Genomic DNA, 21,206 nt, shown 5'->3' with positions numbered 1-21,206 from the left:
GCCTTCTTCCTTACCCATTCTACTGTATGCTGTTATTAAATCCCATTTAGGGAAGAGGCTGGGTAGAGAAGAGTTAAGAGGAGTCACAGATACTTTGTGAACCTAGAGGCCAGCATGTGATTTGGTATGCTAATAGCTACTACATTTAGGTACTTGTCCTGTTTATTTTGAAACTGATATTTGAGCCTCTTTGTTGTTGATGGCAGTCAACAAAATTTCTTCTGAAACTGCTTCTTAGCTCCTATTAGAATGTCATGGTCTGGACCCAGAAAGGTTTGAGTGTCAGTCAAAAACCAGAAGTGGGGAGAGGATTCTGACTAGAGAATATCTGTTTCAATTGATAACCAGGTTCTGTGGGACCAACTTGGCCTAACAAAATGCAGGCCACATCGGAGAAGTCTGGAATGGTGATTTGAAAGGATTACCTGGGACTGGCATGTTGCAGGCAGTTCTGAAGCCATTTGCAATTAATTAGAAATCAGTTGGGGCAAATGGAGACTAGAGCAGTGGTTTTCAGCCTTTCTGATTCTGCGGTCCTATAATATGGTTCTTCATGTTGTGGTGACCTCAAACAATAAAATTATTTTTTGCCACTTTTTAACTGTAATTTCTCTACTGTTATGAATCATAATGTAATTGAGATATGCTACTCATAAAAGGGTCATAACCCATAGGTTGAGAACTCTTGAACTATAAACATAATGTAAAGCTAATGAGCTTAGAGGAAAATCTTTACAGTGGATCTACCACAGAAAGTTCTAGGGCCACTAGATAGTTGATAGTGTGAAAGTAGTTACAAGACTAGAGGAAGAACACACACACACACACAGAGACAGAGACAGAGAGACAGATAAAGAGTCAGAGAGACAGAGACAGACAGAGAGCCCACCCTCAGGAATAGGTAGAAGGCAGGAAAGTTTAGGCTGTTGATTTGCAGGAGTACTGATCTGGAGTACCCTTGACCCATGACAGACTCATCTAAGTCCCAACTCTCTGAAGCTTACATGACTTTTTTAAGTTAGAAAAACAGATGAAGGTTTTATATATTTTAGCATTACCACTGTTTGAAATCTGTACTCAATATCCTCGTTCAAAAAGCAGTTAACAAGCAACTATAAAATTGCTGGAGGAGGCTCACATCTCTTAGTCATGGCAAAAGCTAAGGGAGGGTTGGGTACACACACACACACACACACACACACACACACACACACACACACACACATACAGTATGTATATGTATACCACAATGAGAATCACTTTTACATATTTTATTTTTTTTTTTTTTTTTTTTTTTTTTTTTTTTTTTTATGGTGAAAAAGTGTATATTTAGAATTAGCCGGCTGGGCTCAGTTTAGATGATTCCAATTTTGTTGGCAACATCCAGAGCATCATAATCAGGAGCCAACCGAACATATGCCTTCTTCTCTCCATCGGGCCTTATGAGGGTGTTGACTTTGGCCACATCAATGTCGTAGAGTTTCTTCACTGCCTGTTTGATCTGGTGCTTGTTGGCCTTGACATCCACAATGAACACCAGTGTGTTGTTGTCTTCTATCTTCTTCATGGCTGACTCGGTGGTCAGGGGGAATTTGATGATGGCATAGTGGTCAAGCTTGTTCCTCCTGGGCGCGCTCTTCCGGGGGTATTTAGGCTGCCTTCGTAGCCGCAGAGTCTTGGGCCGTCGAAAAGTGGGCGATGTGCGGATCTTCTTCTTTTTGTGGCTGTGGACGCCTTTCAGCACTGCCTTCTTGGCTTTCAAGGCCTTCGCTTTAGCTTCGGCTTTGGGAGGGGCAGGAGCTTCCTTCTTCGCTTTAGGCGCCATCTTGACGAAAAGGCCATATTTTATTTTAAAAAATTACTTTTTATTTTACATAACAACTCGTTTCCTCTCCCTCCCCTTATCCCATCCCCTACCTCCCATCTTCCTACCCCACTATCCACTCCTCAGAGGAGGTAAGTACTTCATTGGGGAGTCAACAAAGTCAGAGATACCAACCTGAAGCAAGACCAAGCCCCATCATCACCACAAATCAAGTCTAAGCAAGGTATCCAACCATAGGGAATAGACTCCAAAAAGGCACTTCATGCACCTGGGATAGTTCCTGGTGCCACTGCCAAGGACCCCAAACAGATCTAGCCACGTAACTGTCGCCCACATTCAGATGGTCTAGTTTCATCCCATACAGGTTTCCCAGCTGTCAGTCTGTAGTCCATAATCTCTCCCTAGCTCTGTTCAGCTGTCTCTGTGGTTTGCTCCATCATTCTCTTGATGGCCCCCGTTAATACGATTCTTCCTCCTTCTCTTCATCTGAGCTCCAGGAGCTCAGCCCAGTGCTGAGTCACATCATCTGCTTTGAAAATCACTTTGAAGTGTATATTTAGAAAACAAAGGAAATTTGCATTTTTAAACTTGTGACAAGGAATATTTAAATAGAGTTTTCAATAAAAGTGTGGGAGATAGATTCACAGATCTCTAACCTGAGCTGAGAAGCATCCTTGGTTTGGATGATCACACTATACACTGCGTTCAAAGCATAGTCTTCTATGCTGAGGAAAAGTCTGGGTGTCGTGTCTGCATAGAGGACCAGCTTTCATTAGGTCAAAAGGTCAAAGAAACTGCCCAAATCCCATCCCAGCCTTCATCCAGGTACACCTTCCTCTCTTCCCCCCCTCCCCCTGGGGCCACAAGATCTCCCCAAGCAGCTCCCTTGCATGCTGGGCCTGGGGCTGTGGGCACAACCAGGCAGAGGCAATTCCTGTGTTTTGATAGCCTGCCTGAGGACAGGCAGGCCCTGGGTCAGCTCAGCCACATTCCTGGTCAGCAAGAGGCAATGATCTTCTAGCAGACATCCATTGGAGGAGGGGTGAGTGTGCTCCTGGCCCGAGGGCTTCGGCTAGGAGGAATTCAGACTTTCCCCGCCCCCCTCGACTCCTGGTCACCCTGCAGTGGTGGCTCCACCCTGAGGAGCTCGCCCAAATCCCATCCCAGCCTTCATCCAGGTACACCTTCCTCTCTTCTCCCCTTCCCCGTGGGGCCACAAGAACTCCCCAGAGCAGCTCCCTTGCATGCCGGGCCTGGGCTGTGGGTGCAACCCCACAGGAGGGAATGCCTGTGTTTCAGTTGACTGCCTGAGAAAAGGTAGGCCTTCTGTCAGTGAAGTCCCTGCCCAACAAGGGAACCTGACCCAGTACCAGAAGATCCAATAGAGAGCATTTGAAGGAAGAGATGGGCAGACGCCAAGGCAGGAACTCCTCCAACAATCTAAAAAAACAACATGAAAACACCAGATCCCAACGACCCTACAATAGAAAGACTTGAAACTCTTAATTCAGAAGAAGTGGACAAAAGTGCCATTATGAAAGCAATAGCATCCTGTAGCTGCCAAGGTTTTTCCCTTCTCCTGGCGATTCGCAGGGCCGTGTGACCTCCGGCCCCCTGGAGACTCTGCACTAGCTCTGGCTTGAGGGGATATCTTAGCAAGAACCTGGTTCTCTTTGTTATGGTAATTCCACTTGTATTCAAGGTCTTAGCAGTGGGCCCTTAGCCTGGCTCCCCAGCTGACCCTGCCCGAGGCGCCGGGAAGACTTTAATCTTCACTACTGCTCCTGGCTGGGAGGAGGCCTTGCATTTTCGGTCCTTCTTGCCCACTGGTATAAATACCCGACTTGAGTTTAATAAAGTTGCCATTTACTCTTGTGAATGAGCAAAGGTTTCTTTTGTGTGTGTCTCTTTTACAACCCTCAGGACAATCGTCCCTTCTCGTGGGCCCGAGTTCAGGAAGCACGCAGCCTGGGTCGGGTGTGGGTATCCATTGGAAAGTGCAGACTCTTACAGATGGCGTCCTCGAATGGGCTTTGAAGAAGAATTAAAGAGTCGCGTCCTGCCGTCAGTGGATCCACCACGAGAACCCCAAATAGAGGTGAGGGCTCCCCCCATGATCCGGAATCTGGCCAGTTTTTGTAATGTGCAGTTGTGCACGGGTGATAAGGGGGTGAAGAAGTTGAATAGTTTGATTTTTAGGAATATGGGTGCTGAAAGGTCTGATCCAGAGCTGAAGGCCAGTGGGCAAATCAGCTGCTAAATTTCTTATAGAGACTAGGCACCAGGATCAAAGATGACACTGCACTAGAGACTGCTTAGATTTTAAAACTCAGTCCCTGGCTCTCACATGCAGGGAACTTTAATCTTTGCCTAAGAGCACAGACTGGGCGCAGTTAGCTCCCAGAGGGAATCCGTTCCCAAGGCAACAGAGCTTGTCTTTCAAGAAGACTAGAAAGCTCCCATGAATGTTTGAATGTGGGTCACAGGACCGCACTTGGTCACTCACTGTGGCTGAGGTTCTGCAAGGTGCACTTAATACAGAGATACAGGCAGCTGTATGGTGCAGGGAGAAGTGCAAGCAGCCGCCAGGCCCTGCCTGTGAGTGGCGGGACCATTACAGACAAGCCAAGGAGGGTAAACGCAGCGGTGAGCCAGTACACTCAGCCACGGGTGCAAACTCGTTCAGGAGGCACATCCGCGCTCACCAGACGCAGGAAGGCAGTTGTACGGCTTCCTCGCCCAAGGCAGCCAGTGAGCGGCGGGCTGCAGGTACCTGGGGCAGGGCTATGCTGGTTGTGGCTGCGCCTGAGCAAACAGATAATAAAGAGAGTGCTAGGCGGTCAAAAAAAGCGACAATAGCAAGCCTTGATGGTACAAAGAATAGTTAAAATCCGCCCGCCAAATTTCAGGTGACAGTTTGCAGCTGGAGGGAGCGGGTCTGTGTCCCGCCCCCTGCTGTGCAGCGCAGCTTCAACAGTTTTAAGTGGAGACTGTGATAGATTCAAAGGTTTTACAGACCCAAAAGAGGTTAGCTAAATCTTGGGATGGTTTGTTGCCTAATTTTCTCTAAATCCAAACTGTGCTAGTTTGCATTTCCACCAGTGGTGGAGGAGTTTCTCTTAAGTACAAGTTATGAACAATATTTGATCTTGATCATGTTAAAGGGATAAGGTAGAGTCAAGAGTTATTTTGATTCAACTTCCCCTCGAGAGTTAACTCCCCAGGCAAGACAGTGTATCTCACTAATTGAAGAAAGGCTTGCCTCTGCTCATGTCCAGTACATAGACTATAATCAACCTCTGTTCTTATTAATTTTTCCTTCTCAACATAGTCCTACTGGAGTGTTTTGGCAAACAGGGCCAATCCTATGGGTGCATGAACACGTGTCACCTGCAAAAATTGTTATATCTTATCCATCAGCTGTGCTACGCGTTATTCAGAAAGGATATAAATTATGTCTGCAGACCTTTGGTATGTTACCTGATAAAGTTATTACACCGTATACCCAGTCAGAAATAACTTGGCTGCAGAATTTTGCTGAGAATTGGACCTTATTTCTATGCACCAATCCCTGTAAGTTTGATAATCATTACCCTTCTAATAAGCTAGTCACCTTCTTCAAGAATCATCCGGTGTGTTTCCCTAAAGTTAGTTCCTTAAAGCCTTTGGCTGGGACTAGGAATGTATTTACTGACAGCTCCTCCACCGGAAGAGCTGTGGTGTTCTCCCCGCCTGATGTTTGCACTCAAGCCGTTGATACTAACTCTGCTCAGATAACTGAATTAATCGCAGTACAACTGGCCTTGGAAAAATATGCTGACATTCCATTTAACCTCTATACTGGCAGTCAGTATATTAGCAAAATTCTTGCACCTTTAGAAACTGCAGCTTATATTGCTTCTGTGTCTCGAGTCCAGATTCAGCTTCTGGCTATTCAAGCATTGCTTTGGGCCAGGTCTGTTCCCATATACGTGGGACATTTGAGAGCACATAGCGATCTTTCTGGCCCCCTGAGTGAAGGCAATGCCTTGGCTGATGAACTCACTCGCCAGGTTTATACAGTTAGTCAAGAATCTTATGAAGCTGCTAAGAAAGCTCATAATCGCTTTCATCTCAATGCTGGGTCTTTAAGATTTCATTATAAAATATCTCGGGAGCAAGCCACTGATATTGTTAAGAAGTGCCCTTTATGTGTAGAACTTTTAACTGTTCCCCATTTGGAAATTAACCCGCGTGGGCTGGCTCCCAACCATTTATGGCAGATGGATGTTACTCACGTTCCTTCTTTTGGACGTTTGCAATATGTTCACGTAACTGTGGACACGTATTCACACCTTATCTTTGCCTCAGCTCATACAGGAGAAAAATTACGGGATGTTAAAAGCCACTGCCTGCAGGCTTTTGCCTACATGGGGGTCCCTAAATCTCTCAAAACGGACAACGGACCAGCCTATACCAGTGCTGGCTTTGCTAAGTTCTGCCAGGAGTTTCATATTTCTCACAAAACCGGTATACCCCATAACCCCCAGGGGCAGGCGGTCATAGAGAGGACCCACCGCACTCTTAAGGCTTATCTGCACAAAACTAAAAGGGGGGATTACAGTTCTACCCCCAGAGAGCATCTATCGTTCATTTTATACATTTTAAACTTTCTGACTGCGGATGCTGGCTCCCGTACAGCGGCTGAGAATCATTGGCAGCCTAGCTACCCCGGGAAGCCCTTAGTGAAGTGGAAAAATCTGGCAAATGGAACTTGGTGTGGTCCGGACCAGGACTTAATTTGGGGCAGAGGAGCGGGTTTGCATATTTCCACAGGATGCAGAGCTCCCAATCTGGGTCCCTGAACGTCTGGTGCGGACTGTGGATTCCTCTGTTCAGAAACCTGAGAACAAGGTGAGTTCGAGAAATCCCACGGATACGGCGACAGAAGCGACAGCAGAGTTGGCAGATTCCTGAGAGATGATCCAGTGCCTGATTTTACCCCTTTCCCAGCTTTCTGTCACTCTGCCTGATTTGTCCCTCTCAGCCAAGGCTGCTTGACCCCCTGAGGGGAAAACAGCTATTTCCCCTGCCCTGATAGCTGCTTTGGATGCTCAAGGCTAAAACCTTGCCAAATACACAGAATTACCATACTATTCAAAGTATCTAAATTCACAATTGGACGTTGTAGTCAATCTTTACAACTGGGTGTGGATTTTAACCCCTGCTAGTCACAGGTTAAGATTGTGCTGCTTTTTCTTGGACCCCGGAATACAAAATTGCTAATTGGCTCTAATTTAGTTTAGCTAGTCACACCAGGGGTCCCATTTGCCGGTGCTGTAGCCCTACCCAAGGGCGCTATGCTGAGCCAACTTTTCAGATATTGTGCAAGCACTGTCTCTTCCAGGAATGCTTATGCATGCATACGCTGGAGTGTCTTCTCCTGGCCAGTGGCTTCAGGTCCGCCACGGCCTGGCCCTAGTAGGCGTTCGCCTTGGAATGTCTTTCAGCATAATCTGGCTGGACTTAATGTATGACTAGTAACCAAAGACGGGTAAGGATTGAATGGGAGGAGACTCTACCTAAGACAGAAAGATATTTTGACCTGGAATACTTTTTCCACGACAGGTAAAGAATCTGCCTGGCCATCACCACCTAAGACAAGGTGCTAGTCATCATATTTTATATAAAAGGGAGACTTGTAGCTGCCAAGGTTTTTCCCTTCTCCTGGCAATTCGCAGGGCCGTGAGACTTCCGGCCCCCTGGAGACTCTGCACTAGCTCTGGCTTGAGGGGATATCTTAGCAAGAACCTGGTTCTCTTTCTTATGGTAATTCCACTTGTATTCAAGGTCTTAGCAGTGGGCCCTTAGCCTGGCTCCCCAGCTGACCCTGCCCGAGGCGCCGGGAAGACTTTAATCTTCCCAACTGCTCCTGGCTGGGAGGAGGCTTTGCATTTTCGGTCCTTCTTGCCCACTGGTATAAATACCCGACTTGAGTTTAATAAAGTTGCCATTTACTCTTGTGAATGAGCAAAGGTTTCTTTTGTGTGTGTCTCTTTTACAACCCTCAGGACAATCGTCCCTTCTCGTGGGCCCGAGTTCAGGAAGCGCGCAGCCTGGGTCGGGCGTGGGTATCCATTGGAAAGTGCAGACTTTTACAGCGTCCCTTAAACAGGGTATGAATAACTCCCTTAAAGAACTGGATGAGAAGCACAACAAAAAGATTGAAGAAATGAGTAAAGAAATGGATGAGAAGTATAACAAAAAGTTCGAAGACATGAGTAAATCCATGAATGATACACTGGGAAACCAAGAAAAAACAAACAGGTAATGGAAACAGTTCAAGAATTTAAAACTGAAATGGAGGCAATGAAGAAAACACAAAACGAGGGCCGGCTGGATATGGAAAATCTAGGTAAACGAACAGAGACTACAGAATCAAGCATAACCAACAGGATACAAGAGATGGAAGAACGAATCTCAGATTCTGAATATACCATAGAGAAAATAAATGCTCTGATCAAAGAAAACAGCAAATCCAACAAATTCTCATCACAAAACATTCAGGAAATCTGGGACACAATAAAAAAACCAAATCTAAGAATAACAGGGATTGAAGAAGAAGAAGAACTGCAGATCAAAGGTCCAGAAAATATATTCAACAAAATTATAGAAGAAAACTTTCCCAATCTAAAGAATGATATTCCTATGAAGGTTCTAGAAGCATACAGAATACCAAATAGACTTGATCAAAAAAAAAATCCCCTCACCATATAATAATCAAAACACAAAACATACAGATTAAAGAATGAATATTAAGAGCTGCAAAGGAAAAGGTGAAGTAACTTATAAAGGTAAACCTATCAGACTTACACCAGACTTCTCTATGGAAACCATGAAAGCCAGAAGGTCCTGGATAGAGGTACTGCAGGAACTAAGAGACCATGGATGCAAACCCAGACTACTATACCCAGCCAAGCTATCATTCATTATCAATGGAGAAAACAAAATATTCCAGGATAAAAACAAATTTAAACAATTAGTAGCCACAAACCCAGCCTTACAGAAAGTAATAGAAGGAAAATCGCAACCCAAGGAATACAACATTGCCAACATCGCCTACAATAACTCAGACATCTAGTGAACTTCATGAGCATAACTCAAAAAAGGGACACATACAAATTCTATTAAACAAACAAACAAAAAATAATTATAACTACAGTCAGCAACCACTGGTCATTAATATCACTTAATATTAAAGGACTCAATTCACCTATAAAGAGGCACAGACTAAGAGATTGGATACGAAAACAGGATCCAACATTCTGCTGTTTACAAGAAACACACCTCAACCACAAAGACAGACATCTACTCAGAGTAAAGCGTTGGGAAAAGGTTTTTCAAGCAAACGGACCTAAGAAACAAGCAGGTATGGCCATTTTAATTTCCAAAAAAATTGACTTCCAACTAAAATCGATCAGAAGAGATGGAGATGGACATTTTATACTCATAACAGGAACAATTCACCAGGAGGAAGTCTCAATCCTGAATATCTATGCCCCTAGTATAAAGCCTCCTACTTATGTAAAAGAAACACTTCTAGAACTCAAGGCAGTCATCAAACCACACACACTAATAGTAGGAGACTTCAACACTCCTCTCTCACCAATGGACAGGTCAATCAGACAGAAACCCAACAGAGAAATAAGAGAATTATTGGAGGTATTGAATCAAATGGACTTAACAGACATCTATAGAACATTCCACCCAAACAGGAAAGTACATACATACTTCTCTGCAGCTCATGGAACCTTCTCGAAAATTGACCACATACTCGGTAACAAAGCAAACTTCCACAGAAACAAAAACAAATAAGTAACCACCTGTGTCTTGTCAGATCATTATGGATTAAAGTTAGAATTCAACAGGAGTGCTACCCCCAGGAAGCCAACAAACTCATGGAAGTTAAACAGTAAACTACTGAATCATCCCTGGGTCAAGGAAGAAATAAAGAAAGAAATTAAAGTCTTCCTTGAATTTAATGAAAATAAAGACACAACGTATTCAAACCTATGGGACACTATGAAAGCAGTGCTAAGAGGAAATTTCAGAGCACTAAGTGCCCAATTAAAGAAAACAGAGAAAGCACACTTTGGAGACTTAACAGCACACTTGAAAGCTCTAGAAAAAAGAAGCTGATTCACCAGGAGGTCTAGAAGACTGGAAATAATCAAACTGAGGGCTGAAATCAACAAAATAGAAACATAGAAAACAATCCAAAGAATCAATGAAACAAAAAGCTGGTTCTTGGAGAAAATCAACAAGATTGACAAACCCCTATCCAAATTTATCAAACGGCAGAGAGAGAACATGCAAATTAATAAAATCACAAATGAAAAGGGAGACATAACCACAGACACAGAGGAAATTCAGAGAATCATTAGATCTTACTGCGAAAGTTTATATGTGACAAGGTTGGAAAATGTAAAAGAAATGGACATTTTTTTAGATAAGTACCATATACCAAAGTTGAACCAAGACCAGGTAAATAATCTAAATAGACCTGTTAGTCGTGAAGAATTAGAAGCTGTTATCAAAAATCTCCCTACCAAAAAAAAGCCCAGAACCAGATGGTTTCAATGCAGAATTCTATCAGAACTTCCAGGAAGAGCTAATACCTATACTCCTTAATGTATTCCACAATATAGAAACAGAAGAATCATTGCCAAACTCATTTTATGAAGCTACAGTTACACTAATACCAAAACTACACAAAGACACAACCAAGAAAGAGAATTACAGGCCAGTCTCACTCATGAACATTGACGCAAAAATTCTCAATAAAATCCTGGCAAACCGAATCCAAGAACACATTAGAAAAATTATCCATTATGATCCAGTGGGGTTCATCCCAGAGATTCAGGGCTGGTTCAACATACGCAAATCTATCAATGTAATCCATCATATAAATAAACTGAAAGAAAAAAACCATATGATCATTTCATTGGATGCTGAAAAAGCATTTGACAAAATTCAACATCCATTTATGATAAAGGTGTTGGAGAGATAGGGTATACGAGGATCATGCCTAAATATAATAAAAGCAATATATAGCAAGTCGACAGCTAACATCAAATTGAACAGAGAGAAACTTAAAGCAATTCAACTAAAATCAGGAACACGACAAGGCTGTCCACTCTCTCCATACCTCTTCAATATAGTGCTTGAAGTTCTAGCAATAGCAATAAGACAACATAAGGGGATCAACGGGATTCTATTTGGAAAGGATGAAGTTAAACATTCGTTATTTGCAGACGATATGATAGTGTACATAAGCGACCCCAGAAACTCTACCAAAGAACTCCTACAGGTGATAAACACCTTTAGTAATGTGGCAGGATACAAGATCAACTCCAAATAATCGGTTGCCCTCCTATACACAAAGGATAAAGAAGCAGAGAGGGAAATCAGAGAAACATCACCTTTCATGATAGCCACAAATAGCATAAAATATCTTTGGGTAACTCTCACCAAGGAAGTGAAAGACCTATTTGACAAGAACTTTAAGTCCTTGAAGAAAGAAATTGAACAGGATACCAGAAAATGGAAAGACCTCCCCTGCTCTTGGATTGGGAGAATCAACATAGTAAAAATGGCAATTCTACCAAGAGCAATCTATAGATTCAATGCAATCCCCATCAAAATCCCATCAAACTTCTTCACAGATCTTGAGAGAACAATAATCAAGTTTATATGGAAAAACAAAAAACCCAGGATAGCCAAAACAGTCTTATACAATAAAGGAACTTCTGGAGGCATTACCATCCCTGACTTCAAACTCTATTACAGAGCAACAGTATTGAAAACAGCTTGGTATTGGCATAAGAACAGAGAAGTCGACCTATGGAATCGAATAGAAGACCCGGGTATTAACCCACAAAGTTATGAACTCCTGATTTTCGACAATGGAGCTAAAGGTATACAATCGAAGAAGGAAAGCATCTTTAACAAATGGTACTGGCATAACTGGATGTCAACCTGTAGAAGAATGAAAATGGATCCATATCTATCACCATGCACAAAACTCAGGTCCAAATGGATTAAAGACATCAACATTAATCCGACAACTTTGAACCTGATAGAAGAGAAAGTGGGAAGTATCTACAAAACATAGGCACAGGAGAACACTTCCTAAGCAGAACCCCAGGTGCGCAGACAATAAGAGAAACAATAAATAAATGGGACCTACTGAAACTGAGAAGCTTTTGTAAAGCAAAGGACACCGTCAGTAAGACAAAAAGGCTACCTTCGGACTGAGAGAAGATCTTCACAAACTCCTCATCAGACAAAGTTCTGATCTCCAAAATATACAAAGAACTCAAGAAACTAGACACTAAAACTCTAATTAACACAATTAAAAAATGGGGTACTGAACGGAACAGAGAATTCACAACAGATGAACTTCGAATGGTCAAAAGTCACTTAAGGTCATGCTCAACTTCCTTAGCGATTAGGGAAATGCAAATCAAAACAACTTTGAGATATCATCTTACACCTGTCAGAATAGCCAAACTCAAAACCACCAATGATAGCCTATGCTGGAGAGGATGGGGAATGAGGGGAACACTCATCCATTGTTGGTGGGAATGCAAACTTGTGCAGCCACTGTGGAAATCAGTGTGGCGGTTTCTCAGGAAACTGGGAGTCAACCTTGCTCAGAACCCAGCAATTCCATTCTTGGGAATATACCCAAGAGATGCCCTATCATACCTCAAAGGCATTTGTTCAACTTTGTTTATAGCAGCACTATTTGTAACAGTCAGAACCTGGAAACAACCTAGGTGCCCCTCAATAGAAGAATGGTTAAAAAAGGTATGGAATATATAAACATTAGAGTTTTACTCAGCGGTAAAAAACAGTGACATCTTGAATTTTGCATGCAAATGGATGGAAATAGAAAACGCTTTACTGAGTGAGGTAACCCAGACCCAAAAAGAGGAAAATGGTATGTACTCACTCATAAGTGGATTCTAGCCATAGTTAAAGGTCTTTGAGCCTATAATTGGTGATCCTAGAGAAGCTAAATAAGAAGGTGAACTTGAAGAAAATCTTATAGTTATCCTCTTGGATATTGGAAGTAGACAAGATTGCCAGGCAAACTTGGGTGCAGGGATGTGGGCTGCGGGTGGAAGTAATGGGAGATGGTTAGAGAGAAGGGAGAAGGGGAGAATTGGGGATGGCTTGGGGGAATGGGAGGGGGGAGGAACGATGGATATGGGACTAGGGAAGTATATATCTCAACTCTGGGAGACATTTTAGGGTTTGCAAGAGTCTTGATTCTGGAGGGGTTCCCAGGCCCAAGGAGAGGTCCCCAGATTGTTCCCTGGACAGCAGAGAAGAGCGTCCTGAACTGGCCCTGGTCCATAACCATACTGATGAATATTTTGTATTTCACCATAGATCCTTCATCGGGCAATGGATGGAGATAGAGATAGAGACTCACATTGGAACACTGGACTTAACTCCCTAGGTCCAAATGGGAAGCAGAAGGAGGGAGAACGTGAGCAAGAAAGGCAGGACTAGAGGAAACCTTCATCTGACGATAGATGGAGATAGAGACGGAGACCCACATCGGAGCACTGGACTGAGCCGCCAAGGTCCAAATGAGGAGCAGAAGGAGAGAGATCATGAAAAAGGAAATCAGAACCGTGTGGGATGCGTTCACCCTCGGATACAAGGGGACTGATCGAATGAGAGCTCACCAAGGCCAGCTGGACTGGGACTGAACGAGTATGTGATCAAACTGGAGTCTCTAAATGTGACTGACATGGGGGCTGACTGAGAAGCCATTGTCAATGGCACTGGGTCTTGTTTTGTCTGCATGTACTAGCTTTCTGGGATCCTAGTCTGTTTGGATGCTCACCTTCCTAGACCTGGAGGGAGAGGGGAGGAACTTGAACTTCCCACAGGGCAGGAAACCCTGACTGCTCTTAGGACTGAAGAGGAAGGAGGGGAGGGAGTGGGGGGGGGAGGAGGAGAGGGAGTGGGGAGAATGGGTGGGTATGGGGAGGAGGGAAGTGGAAATTTTTATAAACAAATAAATCAATTAATAAAAAAAGAAAAAAAAGGTCAAAGAAACTAAAGAGGACAAATAGATTTGGCAAACTACTGGACTGACAGACACACTTGGGGACTTTATGTGAGGGGCAAAAGTTTATTCTTCATTTTGTTCTCTCTTTCTGCTCCTACTACTCTGTTCTCTGTATTGTTCTTCTCTCTGGTTTTATTCATCCTTCTCCATTTTCCCTGTTGTTCTCCTTCTCTTATTTCTTTCTTATAACTTGTATACCTCCTAAGACAGAAATTTGTACATAAGGAATGATTGCCTAAGAAACGTAAGTTACGTGTTTTACAAAAAGAAAATCTTTACATAGGAAGAAATGACATGATCCCGTTACATGTTTTCCTTAGAAGCACACAAGTAGTTGATACTTTTCCTTTGTATTAATTTTCACACCATAATATCTTCAACTCAAAACAATGATTCTTTTATAGTTGACTAACAAAGTTTTAAGCAAGCCAAGTCCATTTCGGTCAGTTCCTTTTGTACTGGCAGGCAGTTCTTTGCGGTTTCCACATAGCAGATTCCTAGTCTATCTCTACTCTACAAAACCAAACAAGTGGTTTAGCTAGCCATCTATTTTTCCCACAAATGGGTCACCTAATTTCCTTTGATAACTTTCTTTTTTCAAGGTGCATATGGAAATCTGTCATTAATTCTGGCAGCTATATAACCAAGGAACTCAGGCCTAACCTTGGGTGTGGGACGAAATTACTTTCTTTGATCATCAGCCTGTTTTCCACAGAATTGATGGATCTCTAAGGCTTGAAACTTCCTTGTTCTTATTTTCCATCCTCTAGAGATCTCACATCTAACAAAGGGGAAGCTGACTTCTAGCATATGTTTGTCTTTTTTGTATCTCTTATTGGAGCTAATTACAGAATAGCCTAAACCATTTTCCTATTAATCTTTACTGTTTTAGCCCTGTGTATCTTTTAGACTGACTCAGAATGTTCAATTAAATCATTGATTCCACTAGGCATCATTGCTCCTATGAAAATGATCTTCATTGTGATCTACAAGTGAGGAGTGGGATTTTCCCATGAATCAATCACACTATACTTGATACAGTGGGATCCTTTTACATAACAATCACACCATGAAATATAGAGCAGAAACACGGCAGCAGAAAGCAGGAGGAAACACAGCAGAAGCAAGGGGCGTTCTAGAAACAATACTTCCAGGACTTTGTCTCTTCAGGATGTACCCATCCCAGCTTTGTTAACTGGTGAATTGTATTCCATAAGCTGATTGCATCTCCTCTGACATGGCCACTGACAGACGTTCACCAGGGAATTCCTCGTGAGACTTTGTTTGACTGTGGAATAAAGTTCATGTCCACTGAATAAAGAGGAGTCACCACATGACTGTGGAGATGTTCTGAGATAAGTTAAAGGTTTTCAATATTTGAGTTCCTATAGATAACACATATGTCACAAGTGCTGGTGTAAGACCCCAACAAAAAAAAGCCTGCTTGCAACTGCTTTAAGCATATGCCCTAGGTGGATGACAATTAGCAGTGGAAAAGTACAAAACTTGCAAAACAGCCCTGACTGCCACTTGCACCCTGACCACAGTACCCTGCACCACCAGCCTGCCAGGAAACACCTAGCGCCCATGATAGGGTTTGGGGACTTCCCAGGACAGGGTTTAGGGTTCTTATGGTATTTCTGGGAAATAGAAGGAACAAACAGCTATGGCCCAGAACTGAACCAATATGCTAATATAATGTAAAATAATATATTCAATCATTCTGTACCTCATACCCATTATGCTAATGTTATGGTTTTTGCCTATAAAAACTTGCTGGAATTGCTGTTTGGGGTTGTTCTGCCTCTTCGGAGACTAGAGACACCTGGTTATGTGATTGTTAATAAACCCTCTTGCTACTTGCATCTGCTGGACTGGTTAGTTGAGTTGTAGGGCTTCCTCCCCTTGGACCTGCATCCAATGGATGAGGGTCTTTCATTGGCAAGCTTTGGTGATGGTTGCCTGTCCTCATCTTTGTGTATTAAGAAATGCAACTGAAACCAGGATAGCATTCCAGATGGAATTTACTTGTGTATCAGAATAAATACATTGAGAATAGAAAATAAATTATGTTGGTTTTGATACAATTCAGGGTCTTCCCCTTGAGCAACTGCTGTTCTAATCAGCAACTGCAACTTCACTGCTATCAGCAGTGGTTTGGCTGCAAGGGCCAGTAGGAATTCTGTTCCCTCACACACTGACTCTCAAAGCCACTAAGGGAAACTTTATGTAGATCTCTACCCCTCTATAGAACTCAGGATTCAGATGTTGAAGTGAAATTCTTCTCAGTCAGAGAGTCTAAAGAGCTAGTAACTAACCTTCCCTTCTTGGTAGCTTCTCCAGAAAATCCCTGAGATCTTCTGCTTGGCTCCCAATTAAGAATAATCACTACATATGGTTCTTCCGTACTACTTTCCGTCAGCTAGTTGCTGATTCTTCCTCCTGATCACCGGTTAATTTTATTTAATCAAACAAATGGAACATGTGTATGCATTGTAAGCAAAAACAGTAGGAAAAAGTGTAATACACCTAAAAATAATATTCCACAGCGTGGTTAGTGTCCTCCACACTGACCACTACTGATTGGACAGGTCCATAAGGTGTATCAGATGATGAAACGGAGCAAGACATTAGCCTGACATTTCTTATAGTCTGTGGGATGCAAGAGAAAGACAATGGAAGTTAAATCCATGCTAAAGAACTTTTCCTGGGCTCCAAAACCTTGCAACCTATGGTCAGTGTCAAATAGTAGAGAAAAAAAATGTAGTGGAAAAGCAATAATAGGAGAATGGAGGCTGAGGGCAGGAAGTGCATGATCCCTAATTCACCAGAAAAGAGGACAATGTTCACTAGGAAGGTAGAGATCCATTCGGCAGGTACCTACTTTTCTAATTCTCGAGGTGGAACATGATATTTACAAGATAGCACAAGCTTTGGCAGGCATGACACAACTATTCTGAGTACCCCTAACTACAGTTTTCTGATTAGATTTAAGACCACTCCTATTGAGTTCTACTGTAGGACCATATCTGTTGATATAATCCAGGACAAAGTTTTGTGGTTAGAAGGATAATTGACCCTAGTGGTGAGTCTTTTGTCATCTTGATAAATGGTTTTGGCATGCTACCTTCTAAATATTTGAACTTATGCTGTTGCTGTCATTTGCTACTTGTCCTGGAAGAAAACTTAAATTTACAGTACATGATGTGCTTCAGAGACTTCTAATCACTCATAGTCCTTAAGAAGAAGTCACTGTGACTGTGCCATACATAGGAATTCTGACCACTGACTCTAAGGCTGAGAATGTCACAGAAAGAGGGTGGAGGGAAAGCAAGAGTCATCAAAGGAGTGGAGTATCTCAGTTCCTCTGAATAGAAACATTGTCTCATTGGAGGAGTTCCTGAGACTCAGTGAGTAAACAACCTTACAAGTCCTGGACTGCAGAATCAAGATTCACAAAGGCCCGCCTTAAGCTTATGAAGGTAGTAAACAGCTTCTGATGAGAGCATTTTCTGACCACTTTAATGACCTGGAGGAAATTCTCTGACGTGAAAAGCTGTGTATAAATCTCTCAGAGAGCTCCCAGGCTACAGCATTCATGAGTCCTTATTTATGCTAAGATGGTTTTTCTGGGGATACAACAACATTTGAATCACCCCAGCAAATTTGTCAGTAACCCTGACAAATTCCTTGGTTCCCCAAGTTGGACTCTCATTCAACCAATATTTTATATATTGTTGGTCCCAGCACTCGACATAAAGAGATGTGTGTCCTGTCTCCCCAGGAAAAGGCTCCCACAATGTAACACATATATTTTTTCACTTTAAGAGCTTAGTTTTCCCCTTAAGTTTTCCTGCTAAAGTAAATGAGGAGGAAAGACTAGTAAAGAATTTGAATATATCTTATTTGCTTCCAATTTCCAGGAGGATCTATGTATGTTTTTCTTTGGGTTCACCTTGATATTTGGCTTCTCTAGACTATAGGCTTAACTCCTTTGTTTATGGCTAGAGTCCACTAATGAGTGAGTAACATACCATTTTCATCTTTTTTAGGTCTGGGTTAACTCACTCAGGATAGTGTTTCCTATTTCCATCCATTTGCATGCAAAATTCAAAACGTCATTATTTTTTACCACTGAGTCGTCCTCTAATGTGTATATATTCCACACTTTCTTTATCCATTCTTCCATTGTGAGGCATCTAGTTTTTTTCCCAGGTTCTGACTGGTACAAATAATTCTGCTATTAGCATAGCATAGGTGTAAGATGGTATGGACAAAAGTTGGGGCTTTCCCCCCAAGTACCCTTCTCCATCTGCAAGGGTCATAAGATTCCCTAACTCAGCCTGCTTCGGGGCTGAGGGTCTGGGGTCAAAGTGGTGAGGGCAACTGCTGCAGGACTTTCTTTGTCCCACTGAGCCTGCAACCAGCAAGTGTGCCCTGGCCAGCAAGTTGTTCGGATCCTGTACCAGAAGATCCATCCTTCTGGAGGAATGAGTGTGCACCTAACCTGCTGCCTGCTGGACGCCCAGGAAAGGAAGCTCAGCTTGCCCCCCAAGCATCCCTTTCCATCTGTAGGGTCATAGGATTCCCCAACTCAGCCTGCTTCGGGGCTGAGGGTCTGGGGACAAAGTGGTGAGAGCAACTGCTACAGGAGCGTCTTTGTCCCGCTGAGCCTGCACCCAGCAAGCATGCCCTTTTGCCAGCGAGGTCTCTGGCCAGCAAGAGGCCTAGATCCTGTTCCAGAAGATCCATTTTTTCTGGAGGGCATTTGAAGGAAGAGATGGGCAGGAGCCAGTACAAGAATTCCTCCAACAATCTGAAAAACAATATTATGACACCAGAATCCAGCAAACATACAACAGGAAGACTTAAACACCCTAATCCAGAAGATGTAGAAGAAATAGACTTTAAACGTAACATTATGAAAGTTATAGAGTCCCTTAAAGAGGAATTGAAAAACTCCTTTAAAGAAATGGATGAGAAGAATAACAATAAGTATGAAGAAATGGATAAATCCCTGAAAGACACCCTAGGAAACCAAGAAAAAGCTATGAGACAGATAATGGGAACAGATCAAGACTTGAAAACTGAAATGGAGGTAATGAAGAAAACACAAACTGAGGGATGGCTGGATATGGAAAATCAGGGTAAATGAACAGGGACTACAGAGAAAAGTATAACCAATAGACTACAAGAGATAGAAGATACTATAGAGGAAATAAACTCATTGATCAAAAAAACCCACAGCAAATCCAAGAAATTCTTAACACAAAACATCCAGGCAATCTGGGACATCATGAAAAGACCAAATCTAAGAATAATAGGGCTACAAGAAGGAGAAGAATTACAACTCAAAGGTCCAGAAAATATATTCACCAAAATTATTGAAGAAAACTTTCTCAACCTAAAGAAGATATTCCTATGACGGTACAAGAACCACAAAGACAGACATCTTCTCAGAGTAGAGGGTTGGGAAAAGGTTTTTCAATCAAACAGTTCTAAGAAACAAGCAGGTGTGGCTATACTAAAATCTAACAAAATTGACTTCAAACTAAAATTAATCAGAAGAAAGGGAGACAGACACTTTATACTCATAACAGGAACAACTCATCAGGATGAAGTCTCAATCCTGAATATCTGTGCCCCTAATATAAAAGCACCCACATATGTAAAAGAAATATTACTTGAATGCAAAGCACACATCAAACCCCACACACTAGTAGTAGGAGACTTCAACACTCCTCTCTCACCAATGGACAGGTCAATCAGACAGAAACCTAACAGAGAAATAAAAGAATTAATGGAGGTAGTGAATCAAATGGACTTAACAGACATCTATAGAACATTACACCCAAATAGGAAAGAATATACATTCTTCTCAGTATGTCATGGAACCTTCTCAAAAATTGAACACATACTCAGTAACAAAGCAAACTTCCACAGATACAAAAATTTTTTAGTAACCACCTGTGACTTATCAGATCAACATAGAATAAAGTTACAATTTAACAACAATTCTATTCCCAGAGCCTACGAACTCATGGAAACTGAAGTCAACTACTGAACCACCCCTGGATCCGGGAAGAAATAAAGACAGAAATTAAAGACTTCCTTGAATTCAATGAAAATAAAGACACAATATACCCACATCTATGTGACACTATGAAAGCGGTGCTAAGAGGAAAGTTCATAGCTCTAAGTGCCCACATTATAAAATGGAGAAAGCTCACATTAGAGCCTTAATAGAACAGCTGAAAGCTCTAAAAAAAAGAAGCACACTCACTCAGGAGGAGTAGAAGACTGGAAATAAACTGAGGGCTGAAATCAACAAAATAGAAATACAGAAACCAATCCAAAGAATGAATGAAACAAAGAGCTGTTTCTTTGCGAAAATCAACAAGATTGATAAAACCCTATCCAAACTAATCAAAAGGCAGAGAAAGAAAGCGCAAATTAACAAGATCTGAAATGAAAGGGGGGACATAACAACAGATACTGAGGAAATTCGGAGAATCATTAGGTCTTACTACAAAGGCCTATATGCCACAAAGTTGGAAAATGTAAAAGAAATGGACTTGTTTTAAGATAAATACAATATGCCAAAATTAAATCAAGACCAGGTAAACAATGTAAATAGACCTACTAGTCGTGAGGAAAATAGACGCAGTCATAATAAACCTCCCAACCCCCCCCAAAAAAACAAAACAGAAAAACCTCTGAACCAGATGGATTTAATGCAGAATTTTACCAAAAATTCCAAGGAGAGCTGCTACCTATACTCTTTACCTATATTCTTTAAGGTGTTTCACAAAATAGAAACAGAAGAGTCATTGCCAAACTATTTGCATGAAGCTACAGTTACCCTTATACCAAAACCACACAAAGACTCAACCAAGATAGACAATTACAGACCAATCTCACTCATGAAAATCGAGCAAAAATTCTCAATAAAGTACTGGCAAACAGAATCTAAGAACACATCCAAAAAAATTGTACATCATGATCAAGTAGGCTTCATCCCAGAGAGGCAGGGCTGGTTCAACATACGAAAATCTATCAACATAATCCATCATATAAATAAACTGAAGGAAAAAAAACATATGATCATTTCATTAGATGCTGAAAAAGCATTTGACAAAATTCAACACCCCTATATGAAAGAGGTCTTGGAGAGAGTAGGGATACAAGGTTCACTCCTAAATATAGTAAAGCCAAAAATACAGCAAGCCAACAGCTAACATTAAATTAAAA

The 21,206-nt window shown here is 42.0% G+C and overlaps 1 protein-coding gene across 1 annotated transcript; it reads right to left on the bottom strand.

Moving 5' to 3' along the window:
- Positions 1-1,326: 1,326 nt before the first annotated feature.
- On the bottom strand, positions 1,327-1,836 carry LOC148118234 (large ribosomal subunit protein uL23). Its single transcript, XM_087901483.1, has one exon. It carries the CDS (start codon positions 1,823-1,825, stop codon positions 1,355-1,357), a length of 471 nt encoding a protein of 156 aa, XP_087757609.1. The 5' UTR covers positions 1,826-1,836; the 3' UTR covers positions 1,327-1,354.
- Positions 1,837-21,206: the final 19,370 nt, after the last annotated feature.

This window comes from Myodes glareolus, chromosome 24 (assembly GCF_982192425.1).
Source record: "Myodes glareolus chromosome 24, mMyoGla1.1, whole genome shotgun sequence".
NCBI lineage: Eukaryota > Metazoa > Chordata > Mammalia > Rodentia > Cricetidae > Myodes > Myodes glareolus.
Note: the sequence above shows the minus strand (reverse complement) of the source record. Positions and strands in the feature narration are given on the sequence as shown.

Coding starts and splice junctions, on each gene's coding strand:
- LOC148118234 (XM_087901483.1), bottom strand. CDS start 1,825: ATGGCGCCTAAAGCGAAGAAGGAAGCTCCTGCCCCTCCCAAAGCCGAA.